Genomic DNA, 15,141 nt, shown 5'->3' on the forward strand with positions numbered 1-15,141 from the left:
CACCAAGGCTGGTTCCCTCACCTGAGCGCTCCCTCCAGAGCTAGTCTGGGCCCTGCACTCTGCTGTCCTCGCTGCTGCACTTTGTCCTTGAGCTTGCACACGGCTGAGTAATCCAGACCTTGACGAGAGGGGCTGAAAGAAAGCAAAGACCATCTGATGTGCAAGTATTGATCCCCAAAGTCTTGGGCACATTTGCCCTATTTACACCAACTTACTCTTTTACAATTGTTTTCAAAGGTGTTTAAGCCAAACGTGGATCTTCCCAATGGCACCAAAATCAGAAACTCACATATCAGGCTTTCAGGCTAGAAATATGCATGTGGATTTATTTGCAAATAGTTTCAAATCTTGGAAGGGTGACTTGGTGCAAATACATTTGTAGCATAACATGTTGTCAATGTTCTGTCTTCTCCCCCCAGCATCGCACCATGTAAAACTTTGTGACTAGATTGTGCCAAGAGCCTTAATTCACCGTTTCATCAAAGGACAAGTCTCCCTATGGCTGCCAGTCTCTTTTAGGGTAAACGTTCTGACAGTGAAAGGAAAGAGTCATTCAGAGTAGGAAAAAAGATGAAGCCACTAAAATGCAAATTTTATTCACAGTTGGCATGTTTATAAATATATATATTACATTCTTACAATCTACAGTACATTCTAAATATAGAGGGATTCAATCTAAGTGTTTGTGGGAGGGAGGGTGTGTATTAAACTGAGCAACCTAGATTCAATGACAGAAAGAGACTTAATAATAAAAGGAGGGCAAGGATTGACTCTGGAAAATAAAGGAAAACTTGAAATATAAGCTCGATTTTAGTTAGTGCTTTGGCACTTTGCCACTGGTCACTGGAGAACTGCTTTTGGACCTCATAAAAATGTAGTGGTTTTAGGGTTGGAGGGCACATCGGATTCAAAGGGTAATCACTGAAATCCTATCATATGTACATCCTTATCGGAGGAAAACAAAAGATAATCATCACCTCTAGGAGAAACAAATGTTATCTTCTGAGTTTAGCTGTTCGGGTTTCAATGTTGAATGTGCAGCACTCCTCTGTGATCTGTGAGTGCCCTCTAAACGTGCTGAGCAGGGGCTGAAGAAGCATGAGCAGAAGGAACCGAACAACCTGACCTCTCCCAGGGAAGGGGACAGACAAAGAGGCAGTTGGTGTCTGAGTTCAGCACAAATTACACTTACCCCAGAGAGAGTGGCCAACTTTGGTAAATGACAGCGTGTAAAGCAAGTACCGGCGTGGTATCAAGAGTGTCTGTGCTTGGCAAGAGCACATCGTGGCGAAGCGAGTGTGCATGGAAGGGAAGGAAGAAACCACACGCTCCCAAAGCTGACTGATGCTAGTAAGTGCCCTCAGGATACCAGATGGGGAGCACTCCAGGGAAATGGCTGGGAATACAAATTTGAAACAGGACAATCCAATAAAGTGGGCTTTTAAAAATAGCTTGTTCTTTCAAACTTTCCAAAACAGACCTTCCTTTATATGAGTGATATTCTGAGTATAGGTTATATCTTCTCCTATTTTACAAATTAGGAAATACTGAAAATTGGCTGGCAAAGTTATTACCTTGGCATCTACTTAAAAAGAGAGTTTCAGTTTTAACTGTATGTGTGTATCCATTCTCAGTGCTTGGGAGGCAAACATGCTGGTTTGTAAACAGCCCAGTTACTCCTTTTCCACCTCCAGATTCTTTGGAAACTCATGACTTTTCAGCTCTGGGAGCTGCTTTGCTCACACTGTTGGTTTTTGTCAGCTTTAAATTAATGTTCTTGGATGGATATTCTCTGCATGTGGCTTGAATGACATGCTCTCTTCGCGGATCTATTTATTCTGAGACCAATTTTTTGCTTTTAACCAAAGCTTGCAATATTGAACAGTAGAGCTGTGCGAACTTTGTAATATCCAAACTGCACTGGAGTTTGTTATATTTATTGATTTCCTGGAAAAGCTCAGAGAATGAGATCGTATTATTTTGCTAAGTTTTTTTTCATGTTACCATGCATCAAAACCCACACACATCTCTCACTTCCATCTCTGAGCACAGAGAAGACTTGAATTTTAAGAGCTGTCCAGGATCTCTGCTCTCCCAGCTGCTTTTGGGTGGCTTCTTGGGGCTCCATTGAGTTATTCTTGTTATCAATACAACATTTTGCCCCACTACCCAAAATTAAAGGCAGAAGGTGAGTGAAAAAACAAACAAACGAACAAACCAAACAAAAAAGTCTTCTGTGTCTCATTACACATTTTCATGTAATCTCTCCATATAGTTTTTAAGTTCTTTGCACTCCCCCAGGTCCATATCCTGGCAGACCCATTTAATGTCATCCTCACTACTCATCAAGATTGAGTTGACAGTTGGACACCCATCATCAGAGGAGATGGTGGTAAAGGTGGTGAATTTAACCCGTTTCCTCTTAGAGGTAGGAGAAGTAGTTGGTTCACTTTTCTGTTCTTTCCCTTCAGTGAATGTGGACTCAGTAGACCTGAAAGATTGTCCATTAATATTTTTGGTGGCATTTGTGTTGAGGAGATATTTGCTCTCTTCATAGTCCACTCCTCTGTCAATGGCTGTGATACGTTCATCTTGTTGGGATGAGAAATTTATGTGATTCTCCAGAAGTTCTGTCCTGTTGCTCAGCCCAACCCAGTCATGAGAGTGGCTCATGCCTTCTTGCTCTTCAAAGGGAACTTGTTTGTTTCTGTACTTTAAAGCAAAAGTGACACAATTGATAAGGAAGACCAGAATTGCCAAGCAAAAGACTCCCAGAAGAGCATACATTCCTATCTCCAGATCACTGAGTCCCCTAGGCGTCTGGACTAGGTCATTCTCTTCCAAGTCTCCATTGTTTCTTGGCAGATCCACCTGTGCAGGGAAGCTCGTGAAGTCTATTGGGATGTTCTGCAGATGACTGTCATCATCCAGGAGGCTTTCTCTGTCTTCTTTTTTACTTAAAATAGACCTTTGGGTGGTGGTCCCTTTGCCTTGCTCTTGGCCCACTGAGGAGCTGTAATACCGGCCATCGAGGCCAGCTCTTTCCTGCAAAGTGGTTTTCTGACGCCGGTCACTGGCATGATTTTCTAGGTGGACACCAGCACCCCTGTATTTACTGTCACTGATGTTAGGGTTGGCATCACTCTGCCCAAACTTGACTTTAATGCTACCACTTCCAACAGCTAGGATGCTCTTCCTTTTGGATTTCTGGCATGATTCACTGATCACCATTTCTACCTTCACCAGTGTCCCCTGGCCTTCTGCCTCGGCAGCAATCACAGGCCACTTGAATTTGGGGTCATGGTGAATAGAGACGACCTTCTCATCCAGAGATGTAGCTGACAAGGAGAAGTCTTTGGAGTCATAAATATCCAGGGGCATGACAGATCCATCACTGAACTGGATCCAGCAGCTGATGGCTGCTTCCTATAACATATAAAACAAATATACGCGCACTCAGAACAAACATAGAGGGAAATATGTTCTGCCCTGGTTCTATTCCCTCCTCCTCGCAAGATCCATATACCATTTATAACCAGAAAAGAAATAAAAAGGGAAAGCAATAAAATTAATACCTTGCCAAGATGTGAAGAGAAATACTAGTTTAAAACATTCATTGATAATAAGATTTGTTTCCCCAAAGGTGCTTAAAAGAGCTATATCCCCTGGGCTCTGCAGAATCTACTTCAGCACCATAATAAATTGCATGTCAGAAAGCATTACCAGTGACTGAGATCATTTACTGTTGTATATTTAAATGAAAAAAAAAAAATTACATTATTTCTAAACCGCTTAAAATACAAAGTCTCCTCTTGTTACACACAACACATGTTAAAAAATACCTAATATAGCAAGGAGGTTCATACATGGCTCCATACCTTCAGTCCTTGATTTTTGTCTCTCAAATTAAATAAGCATTTTATACAAGCAGAGGAAACCAATCAGTTGCTTCTTTAGGAAATGGCTGGGGTAATTTTCATGCTTGTTAGCAATTAAAAGCAAGACAATAATGAAGTTTAATCTCGTGTCACAGCAATGCAGATGGCATACTTCAGAGCGCATGGAGGCTCATGGAATGTAAATGGGTCAGACCTGAGTACTAATTCTGTACTTCCCATATGTAACGGTGCAGCGCTCCTGGGAACCTTGCCTTTTGGCTTCTAGCTTGCAACATTTTAAAGTATTCTTAGATTTCAGAATATATATGCTTATCCATTTCTGAAAATCAGGTCCTCTAAGGACTCTCAAATGGCTATTGAAAATTGTTGTGCTACCTGAAAAAAACTTGGCATTCACACGTAAATCATTTACAGACAAAATTCAGATTGCTGTCCTGGAATCTAATTCCTGCTTCTGATGGTCTGACTTGCTGCATTCTGTCCGGGATATTTACACCTTATCAGACACTGGAGAATCCACACCAGAAAGGCTCCTGCCTTGATGAGTGGATTCTTTGGTGTCTAAAATGATGTGAGTTCCTGTCTGGTAAGAGTTGGGATCATCCTGTTCTGAGGGAGAGCCTGACAGACAGACAAACACCCAACCAAAAGATTAATAACCGTACTTGCTGAAAGCGTGATTATAAAAGTCTTGTTTCTTTAAATAAGCAGCTTTTCAAACGGATGGTATTTACATTCTAACTCAATGTATATACAGAGAATAAATATTTATCATTATCTTTTAAATTGTTTCTAGCACATTGCCATTCACCTGTTCAGATCACGGAGAATAAGCCTCCAGTCTTTCGGGATTGTATGGTGCATAATCTACTGGCCTGATTCTGAAATCCTTACAGCTGTAAAGCTCCCCGTGCTTCAATGGGAGATTTGCTTCTGTCTCTATTTCAGGACAGAGCCCTAAGACTTTGCTGACACTGTCATAAATCCCGGCTTTGTGTTTATTAATCTTTGGATGTTTCTTGAAGGCCGCATAGAATTCATGTCATCAACTCTCATCCTCCCACTGTGTTGCTTAAACCTGCATAATCATTTAATAATTTTGCCTCGCTTTGCTTATAGGGATTGTGCTCTGAAAATCACGTACTAAGCAATGGAAGGAATCAGATGCCTTTCAAAACGGAGTCAGTCCTTGAAGGGTGGAGGGCGCACATCTTCCTCCTCGTTTAATGCCGACCCAGTGCTGTTCCCACTGTACCCCTGCCCCCAGAGAGGGGCCCATCTAGACCCCATTTCTGGGAACTGAAAGGTCAGTGCTGGGCAGCATATTGGGACTAAATGCCATCATCCCCAGCTTTTGGGCTGATTTCAAGGTAGTTTGTTTAACTCCCCATGCCAGCAATGGATTAGCCCACTGGCCTTATTTCTAGCTGCCTGGCGTTGATTTCGTAACTCCTGGAAAACTATGGGAGCCTGATTTTTATCACCCTATAAAGACAGCAGTTCTGCATTATTTCTCATCCTGCATTCCAAGGATAAGACCCTATGATGAATTAAAGCATCTCAACAGTTGGCCAGATTTCAAACGTGCATGCCACGATCATTTACCTTTAAAGCTCAGACAGGTTTAAGTGTTAAGAGCCCAGTGCATCCTTGATGTAAGTCCCAGGCTGATGGATTCGGGTTGGAAAAAAGTTCAAATTTCAAATGTAGACAGAATCACAAGGACAAATATCAAGCAGGGACTGACAAGGACATGGCAAAGTCCAAAAGCCCTTGGTAACTGTTGGTTCCCTAACAGAGGGACTAAGAAGAACAGGGAAACAAAAATAAGTTTGTGAAATCATGAATCCGGAAATGAGTCAATGATGCTGATTCATATTCTAGTAATGAATCAGAATGAAAGGGATGTTCCCCAACTTCTTAAAATGCTCACAGAAAGTAACTAAAGGAAGCAGAGTTTGGCACTACACAAAACACTTTCTCATTTAAAGATGTGCTTAAAGGGTTGATTGTGTTGCCTGTGGTGGAAGGCTGAACTTGGCAATCAGGTTGGTTATATCTCCTCTGATCTAGTAGGTGCTGGATGGGACAGAAAGGGGGTGTGTGTAAGGGGACTGCTGTTGCTTAATGTGACACATCATTGAGTTGCATGTCTATTTATGGGATGCAGCCACGACAGATGGAGTATGCCTGTTTGTTCACAGGGGTTGTGTAGACATAGTGCCATTTTTGTGAGACCTTTGTTTTTCTGTTATGGCACTTGGTGGCCTTCAGAAAAAAGTGCCTATAAGGAAAATGTTTTAGTAGCATATTATTAATAAAAATCTGCTTGATTCCATCTGCTTATAATATCAAGTATAGTGAATCAGAGCAGTGTCCTTCCACAACACAATACATGTGGTCAATAGTACCTGCTTTGGAGACTGGAGCAGCTCTTGTGCTACTGCTGTAGCAAAGATGGCCTTGTTGCTTCCTGGACTGAGCTGCAGAGAAAGCGACAACCCAGTCACCAGCTGCACTCCCAGGTCGGTTATTGTCACTTTCTCATCCAGAACTGTCACTGTCTTCTCAGCCAAGATAGCATCCGAAAGAGGGGACAATATCTGAAAAGAAAAATCAAAGTTAGCAACAGCCCTTTTGCATATCACCAGGCAAATAGCTACACGGAGCTACTGTAATACAGATAAGCAATATTTATGCTAATGGGTAGAATTACTCTTAGCAGACAGACACTATTAAAATATGATTAAAAAATAGCTAAGTCACATTTTATAACTCTTCTGCAATAATACGGTGCTTATAACATCTTTTAGCCATGTAATTCTAATCAGCTATGCCATTCACCTCTACGCTATGCTAACCGCATCTGTTTCAGACGTATTAACTATTTGAAAATTTAATCTTTATGTTAAATGCAATTATTTTATTAATGATCGTGTTTTTAGGTAGCATACATATAATGCAATCTGTAGATTTATATGAAATCCATAAATAAATGGCATTTATTTCTGTCCTATAGAAAGAAAGCTAATGTATTGCTACAATAAACACTCATGGTACTGGATACAAAACTGACAGAGAAAACTTGTTTTGGTTAAAAAAATGCGCCTGGAGGTCAGTGCACTGATACATGACATCCAAAGATGTTCATTAGCAAGCAAGTTGAATTTAATGATCTATATAAGGTACAGAGCATTTTGGAAAGCAGTTTGTAAGAGGTATTATTTAAATATAACTTGCTCTCAGCTTTTTTCCCCTTGAATTTTTCTTTTCACAATTTTAGGTGCATTTGTTGGAGCACTGTAAGTCCCAGAGCTTTGGAAAGTCATTCAGAAAACCTTTACAGATTTTGCAAACTCACAGTCTCCAATCCCATTTCTCCAGCCCTGATAACTCGTGTTATCGACAGGTGTGGTTGTTGTTTTCTGGTTTGACAGTTTGGGATGACGAGCATGTTTGGAGAGCTAGATTTTTTTTTCCTGTGCCACTGCTTGTTAACATGTTTTCTACTTTGTAGTACCACTGGATTAATTTATTTTTTTTTTTTCTTCTGGGACCCCATTTTCTCAACCAGTATTTCTCTGCATGGCAGGAAGAATTATATGTGAAATGCTGCCAATGAGACAAGGCATAGGTTTAGGTGAGTTACTTCAGAGTGGGGACACTGAGGCACTTCACCCTTTGCTCTAGCAATGTATAATTGCCAATAATCCCTGGCTTTGAGAAGTTGGGCTGTTTCACCAGCTGCATGCCTTGTGATAGCCCCTATACTGGCTCCAGGTTCAGAAAACCCCTTAGACAAAAATCAGAAACAGCCTCTAAGTATGCAGGTTGGACTAAATTTACTAAAACTGCAATCTACATTACATTACTTCAGGGCACAAGATAAGAAGAGAAAACCATCTCTTCTGTGTCTTCTAGTCCTCGCTGCAATTCTGCTCCCTTCAAAAGATTCACAGCTCAAATTTCTGTTGCTAATGCAAGAAGCTGCTGTACACCTCATCAATACCCTGGTTCCCAAGGTGGTGGGTTAATGGAGGAAAAGCAATAAGTAATTAATTTTCCTTACCTGAATTGTCGTCATTCCAAGCTCCTGCCCAATCAAAATCTGTCCGTCCTGCAGCTTAGCGATCCTTGGCTCCTCCACCTGCATGAAGTCACTCACCAGGTCGGTAATGTCAATCTGCCAGTCCGAACCCAGTAAATAGCTCAGCTGGCCACCAGGATCTGAGGCTTCAGCTACAAACTGCGTGAGGACTCGCACCATTGCATGTTGGTACTGAAGGGCGCAACCTCTTCCCTTACGTTCATCCTCTTCTTCATCATCACTATCCCTGGCTGGTCTGGTAGGACACCAAGAACCAAAAATTAATTGAAACTTGTGCTGGGAGAGCTTGCGACAGCAGAGCTATTGCTGACATAAGACTGCAGCCTAGTCGCTGGAACAAGCAGCCTTTGTCCCCTTCCATTGCTCTGCTGAAGCTGTTTCCTTCAGTGCATTTCTGAAATCAGCCAGGGTCCCCCACTTGTATCCTGTTTCCCTTGTTCATAACTGAGACCTCCAGGCTGCCTAGATCTCCATAACAGCTGCTGAAATCACCAACTGTTCTGCTAGCTTTGCTACCTCATTGGCCTCTCCAAATATCTCTCATTATTTTCTACTGTAATTCTTACTTTCAGGACCTTCACACTTTTTTATTTCTGGATCTTCCCATAATCATCTTTATGTTGCCACGGAAATCTCTGTACCCACATTCCTTTCTGTATGGCATTCAGGTTGAAATCACATCTCCACCAAAATCCCCAACTCTTTGCTGCAATACTAACAGAAACATGGTAATAAATGATGTCTTCATAGGTAGGTGGGAATAGCAAGTACCTACTTTATCAATTTGTTCTTTTGTTTCTCAGGAACACTGACAACAGATACAAACAGTCCAGATCTGCCTAGATCTATCCTCTGTCCTGTCACATGCCATTGACCTGTAGGCATGGACAGTATCTTTAAAGCCCTAGCGCATCAGTGTCCTGACTTTGGGACACTGATCAGTGCCACTGGACAGTGATATGAAACAAGTATGTACTAACTATGACCATTAACAATGAATACATTAACTGGCAGGACCTGTGAACCAGGCCTTGCCAAAGCTGGTCCTTGTCGAGCTGGAAGCTCATCTTCCTGCCGCCTCCTGGCTGATCCTGCCTCACTTGACCAACTGGCTCTTTCCATCTCAGTCACTAGCACTCTATAAAAAGGAAATTGATTTCCAGTGTAGGATCATGCAACCTGCAGTTTCCGCTTCCCTCATAAGTCCAGTGCAGGAGCCTATTGAATAAACGTCTGGTGACCTTCAAATTTACACTGGAATTGCATTAAGGCCAAATAAGCATGTTCAGATCCACTGGCCCTGACAGGTCTTTGGCAAGTGCACAGCCCAGAATGAACATCCTCTGATGAAACCTACCTCTTATTAGAGATGATGGGGACTCTCCAGCCCTTGATCTGATTTAGTTCTGTGTCAGAGACCTCTATCTGCAGCGGGAGACGAGGAACCCAGACTGTCATTTCTAAAGGGGCACTCAGATGCTGGTAAGTAAAATTAACTATCACATTCACTTTGCCTTTCATTTCCTTCCCATTGACAAAGACATAGTCACATCTGTCAGAAACCTGAAAAAAAGGAGAAAAAAAATAATTAATGAGTCTCTCCACAAATTATAAAGTACACCACATGCTGGGAAAGTGAGTGGGAGGAAGAGAAAAGATATAGGTTTAAACTAGCTCCAAGTTCAGAGGACAACTAGGAATAACAAGAAAGGTGCCTGGCGTGTCCTTAATAGCCTGTACAATTTGGCATCATTTTAACAGAGAGGCTTTTTCTGCTATAAACATTTCCAGTACAATCTAAGGTAAAAGAACAGCGTCTTTCTGTCCTTAATTCCCGTCCAACACTAGGAAAGTCCTAGTATAATGGCACCAAGAGAGGATTCTTCTCCTCTCCCCAAAGCTCAGTCAGACTCTACTATCCTCCTCCTCTACTTCGTGTGCAATCCAAGGAAAACCACGTACCTGCAGGGAGAAACAGGTAACTGCCTGTATACAGAATTGAGTAGGGGACGAATTACTCTAATCAACTCCAAACTGGGACAAAGAGTTCTTTGGGAGTCCCATTACAGGTGCCGGGGCATGGGGTGGTCACATCAACCAAAAACTTGTCACAGGGAAGAGCTCACTGATGCCCAGTGGTGTTCACTGGGGCCAAACAGCTTGTTCTCTGCTGCAAGCCTGACAAAGGTCTTACACAGTGTTCTGCTCAAGCTAGTCCTGATGTCACTTTATTTACTACCTGCAGCTCCAGACATCAATATTGCTGAGAGTTACTAAATCTCACTCAAGCGATTTAGCAGCTATTGCAAGGATCTAGGTAAGCTGACAGGACCTGTTCATTACAGCTAGTTAAAATATATGAGTAAATGTACACGTCAAATAATTTATTAACTACCACTTTGCCGTGCTGATGATCTGAAGGAATGATCTATTAAAACCCTGAACTCTTTTCACAATCCATTACCAGGCAGACCGGCTATTCCATTCTGTGGATATATTTAATATTTCTGCCTCCAGAATGCATAGTCCCATCCTCATCTGAATTTAATGCCATTTTCTACTTTTCTGTTTAAATGCTAAATGAATTTAAATCGTATTTAAATATCACCAGCTTTTGTAGGATAATTTGCATTCCTAATATTATTATCTTTAAACAACAACAACCCCCCTTACAGACAGATCCATAGCAAATCCATTTCCATCCTTGCTTGTCTGAGCCTAGGTGACATACCAAAAAAGGTTACCATGACTCTCATGATGCCGCTGTTGCAAGCAACGCCTGTTTTAACGTAAACATCTTATAGCTGCCACTGGTTTCAGCAGGAAACCAAGGAGTTTATTTACAGGCAGAATTCTGTTTTTTGGGATATTCTCATGTTAGCATGTTTCACAGTAGCTCTTAAGGGGTCCTATCAGGATCCAATCTCATGCAACACAGCAAGAAAACCTAGCTGCTGGCAAAAGAGCCTCAAAGCTTGGGAGTACGCAACGCAAGGGAAGGACCTCGCCGCAGGTAGCTGAGCACAGCTCAGCCCCGGCTCCCGATGGGGCCTGTCACTAATGTAATACCCGCTTCATTGGAACACTGATCCGAACTGGCCTGGGCTGAGGAAGATGAGATTCTGCAAAACTCCAAGGCACAAGCACATTCGCCTTGTGGGAGCAGTGTGTCTTGGCAGCAGCAAGAGAGCAGAAGTTATTCTGGCATTTCTGCAGAAGGCACACTAGTTTAAGTGTGGTATTATCAGGACAAGAACTACATCATACTTACAGCCTGCAACATCTAATAGCCAGCCCGACAGGCGGGAAGTCAGAAGACCTTCAGGCAGTGCCTGGTACCTGTGCTCCTTCTCCCACCCCATGGGCTACCTTGCTTCCGTAAGTGGAATTTGTCTATTCCTTGCTGGCACTGCACTTTTCCCTGTTGCCTTTTTGTATTTTAAGTGCTGTTCTCAAAGCAGACAACTCTCCTATGTGCTAATAAGCTCTGTCTGCTGCCTTCTGCCTTTCCTCTTTTCCCTGGGATGCCAGGAAGAAGAAAAACCGGGCAGAGTCTCAAAGAGCTGATTTCCACCTGAGAGGCAACAGATCAAAGCTGAAGCCAAAGCAGCCCCAAGCAGAACATTCAGCCTGGGAGCTGATTGCCCTGAGGTCCTTCACTTCTCGTAGTGCTCTGCGGGCTGGACCGCACGTGCAAGCGAACAGCCTGAAGACACGGATTTTCTTTAGTAGGGCATGGGGTCAGGGAATGGCTTTCTGTGCGACTCCCTCACCACCTCTGCTTCTAGCCAGCAACACCTCATATTCATGAATCTTAGCTAATTAACACATTAGGCAATTAAATGTTCCCATGAGTGATCAACCTAGGACTGAAACCATCTCCTAGTGATTTAAGGGAACAGGTAAACCTCTGTGCCTTGCAGAAGGAAATCCCAAGTGAGGGCTGTTTCCCAACCAGCGTGGCATCCTCTGCAGAGCAGAGCGCTGAGCCCCCGCAGCCCCGCTCCCCAGCAGACCTCTCCCGCCCTGCTGCGTGTCCCCTCCTCTGCACTTGCCATGGGGCTTCTAGCAGGGGACCTGCCAAACATCCTCCACCTGGGTAAGGCTTCCCGTCTGAGCAGCGGCTTTTGAAGCACACCTAGATAGCACAGGCGGGATTTTGCTGTTGTTTTTATTAGTCTGTGTGTGTGCGAAGAGCAGTTCAGCACAGAGGGGCTGGAACAAGGCTGGGACTCTCCCAGGCAATAGAGGGAACTGCTGAATTATGCTAGTAAGAGACGGGAATCAGTCTCTCAGATTTTAAATTCACTAATGCTCAAGCAATAGCAAAAAGAAAATTTGGCAGGCAAACAGACCTCAGTTCCAACTTTATCAGGGGTTATTACAGAAAGGAGAGTTAAACTAAGAATCCATCCTAAAACCCCACTATATGAACCGTTAAATAAATACCATGACCTTGTGCTTCCAAGATTATGATTTATAAACCAAACTGATGGTCAGAAAAAGAATAACAAGGCTTGGGATACCCACTTTCTCCTGCTTCCCTTTCTGTGAGTGAAGATAGAAACAACTATGAGCTCATTCAGTTCCCAGCCAGCCCTTCACTGTTTGAATGAATAAGCATCACTGTTCTGCTGCAGTTTGCATGCAGTCCTAACAGAGCAACATCAAAACATGGTGCAAAGTACAGTACATTTTCATAAATCAGGCCAGGACATTCAGGAACAGGTCATCAATAGAAAGGCAGATGAGCCATGCCCGTGTAACTACAGACACATCTGAACCATTCATCTTCCAGCACAAGAAAAAGACTAAAAAGATGTAGAGAAAGAAGAAAAATCGAGCTTCTCTGTCTCTTTTGAGACTGAGTTTTCTAAGCTGTTTGTTGGAAATGAGTGAAAATTTTGTGAAATGAGTTTGACAGGACTCAGCTGAGCCTCTGTGGGACAAATATGCACACGAGCAAAGACCGGTCAAACGCGGCTCAGCAGCTGGCAGCCTCTGGGCAGTCCCCACCGCTGACACAGGCGGCAGGAGCAACCGCGTCCCCCCTCGCACGGCTGCACGTTCACGTTGATGGGGGCAGCACAGAGAAGCTTCTGCTGCCACTGCCTTTTCTGAGCCCGCATGTCTCCTTTTCAATCTGTAATGGATTTCAATTCTTCAGGCTGTCAAGCAGCTCCTTTTCTTTAGCGCTAATTCATATAAACGGCCTTTAACTACCGACCCTCCTTCCTGTACTGTGGTTCTTGCGTTACACGCCTCGCCACACACAGCAGAAATGGCCGCGGTTCAACTTTATTAAACGCATGAATGGCGCGACTGCACATACCCTCGAATACGTGCGCGTGAGCGTGTGAATGAAAGAGAGTGTCTGTACTAAATCAGCAAACAGCTTCCCGACAGTTATTAAGGGAATTATGAGGTTGCAAAAGCTTTGGTCCCAAAACAGACAGATTTCAGAAAACTCTCAAACACATTATAAAATGCAATAGGAACTACAAGGGGGCTGGGAAAAGGCGGGTGATTCGTGGGGAAAACTGGTTTGTTTTCTTTGCAATATCCGAGGACTCCCACCCATATCTCCTTTTTCCTTTCCTCCTGCCTTTGAGTTTTGATATCTCAGGGATGGCAACTCCAGTTTTCAGTAAAGGTGACAAGGGCTCAAGAGAGAAAGAGTAGATTTTCTTTCACTGCTCATGTACTGCTGGAATACATCTCTCTGTGTTGTAGCCACTGTAATTCAAGGGCATTATAATGCCGTTAAACCCTTCTGGTACTGTGCTCCCTTGCTAAAGCCTTTCTGGGCTTTGTGTCACAGGAGCTTTTCACACAACTACGCTGAGCTGCTTTCCATTAATTAAGGGAGGCTGGACTTAGAGCTCACAAGATGCTCCAGAAATTTGCTCAATGCAGGGGACTTTTATCTCTTGAGGGAACTGGGGTTTGAATGGCTTTTTTGGGGCATGAACTTGGTAGGTTATAAAAGTGCTTTGGGTTTTGGTTGGCTCCTGCAGCTCCACCTCTTTTTCTCATATCGGTGAACAACTAAGACGGCTTCCTCTGAGTCACACGCACACATCTAATCTCCGTGCACCAGGGCAGCAGAGGGCAGAGGTCCCTTATTGCCAGCACAGCACAGAATTAGGAATTAGATTGCTAAGTGCGCCACGTACATACCAAACACGTGGCGTCTGGCAAGCTGGATGTCGAGTTCAATCATCAGTGCGACAGAATGTGCAGAGTGGAATATTTCCAATGTGCTCAGCATTGCATTTAATTCAAACCCCCAGTCCTATTGTCAGAAACGGGAATAGAGTTAAGTCACCGACCACAAAATTCTCGCTGTAAATATGCATTCCTCAGCTTCACGAGCAGCTCTGTACATTGGGCACCCCAAAACTGTGCCCAAAACTCAGCTGGGTAGCCTTGCAACTGTGAAAGTGATGCTGCTGTGTCACTTTAGCACAGGATTGTTTCCTTGGCAAACAAATATTGACCAGAAAAGGAGTGGGATATTGCTGGTCCAAGGCACTTCTTTTTTACGTTAACTTAAAAAGCCCGTTTGCGCTACTTGAAGAAGTCAGTGCTGTCCTTTAAAACACCCCATATTCTGTATGCTCTTCAGGTGTGATCACAAGCAAGAGAAATTAGTTTGTTTTTATTAATTTCTCTTATTTTATTTCACAGTTTTCTAGACTATCTATGGAAGAAAAAGCTAAATTCTTTGAAGCCTTGTAGTAACAGGACTTCAGCCAGTCTGGGAAAAATACGCAAAGAAGCAGTAAGATCCCTCACAAATCCCACGTGTTCCCTCCCACACTGGCCTCCTGCATCCAGCTCACCAGTGAACTTTGTTCCCATCCCTTTCCTAAAAGGATTTTACTGCTTTTCCCATTACCCTTTTGCAGAGGCCGCTATGGTAGATATCAATCTGTGTGTCTGACTATTCCTTTGCTCCCATAAACTTCATGCTAGCTTTGGGCAGAATAGAATCCAAAGATGTAATGGGAGGGAGGGAGGGAAAGGGGAATGTACACCATAACTCCCAGAAGAGGTGCCCAGCATTTCACTGTTAGCTCTCAGAAATAGCTGTAACAGTCTTTCCCCACCTCATTATCATTATTAAATTCC

General features: G+C 43.2%; 1 protein-coding gene across 2 annotated transcripts in view; it reads right to left on the reverse strand.

Moving 5' to 3' along the window:
• Positions 1 to 580: 580 nt before the first annotated feature.
• TMEM132D (transmembrane protein 132D) overlaps positions 581 to 15,141 on the reverse strand; it is a 264,248-nt gene continuing 249,687 nt past the window's right edge. For both annotated transcript variants that reach the window (XM_063351404.1, XM_063351403.1), the window contains 4 exons: positions 9,365 to 9,570; positions 7,969 to 8,242; positions 6,311 to 6,502; positions 581 to 3,426 (listed from right to left, as the gene is read on the reverse strand). In XM_063351404.1, the coding sequence (XP_063207474.1) occupies positions 2,245 to 3,426; positions 6,311 to 6,502; positions 7,969 to 8,242; positions 9,365 to 9,570 (1,854 nt within the window). In that variant the 3' untranslated portion in view covers positions 581 to 2,244. The remainder of the gene's footprint in view (positions 3,427 to 6,310; positions 6,503 to 7,968; positions 8,243 to 9,364; positions 9,571 to 15,141) is intronic.

This window comes from Chroicocephalus ridibundus, chromosome 13 (assembly GCF_963924245.1).
Source record: "Chroicocephalus ridibundus chromosome 13, bChrRid1.1, whole genome shotgun sequence".
NCBI lineage: Eukaryota > Metazoa > Chordata > Aves > Charadriiformes > Laridae > Chroicocephalus > Chroicocephalus ridibundus.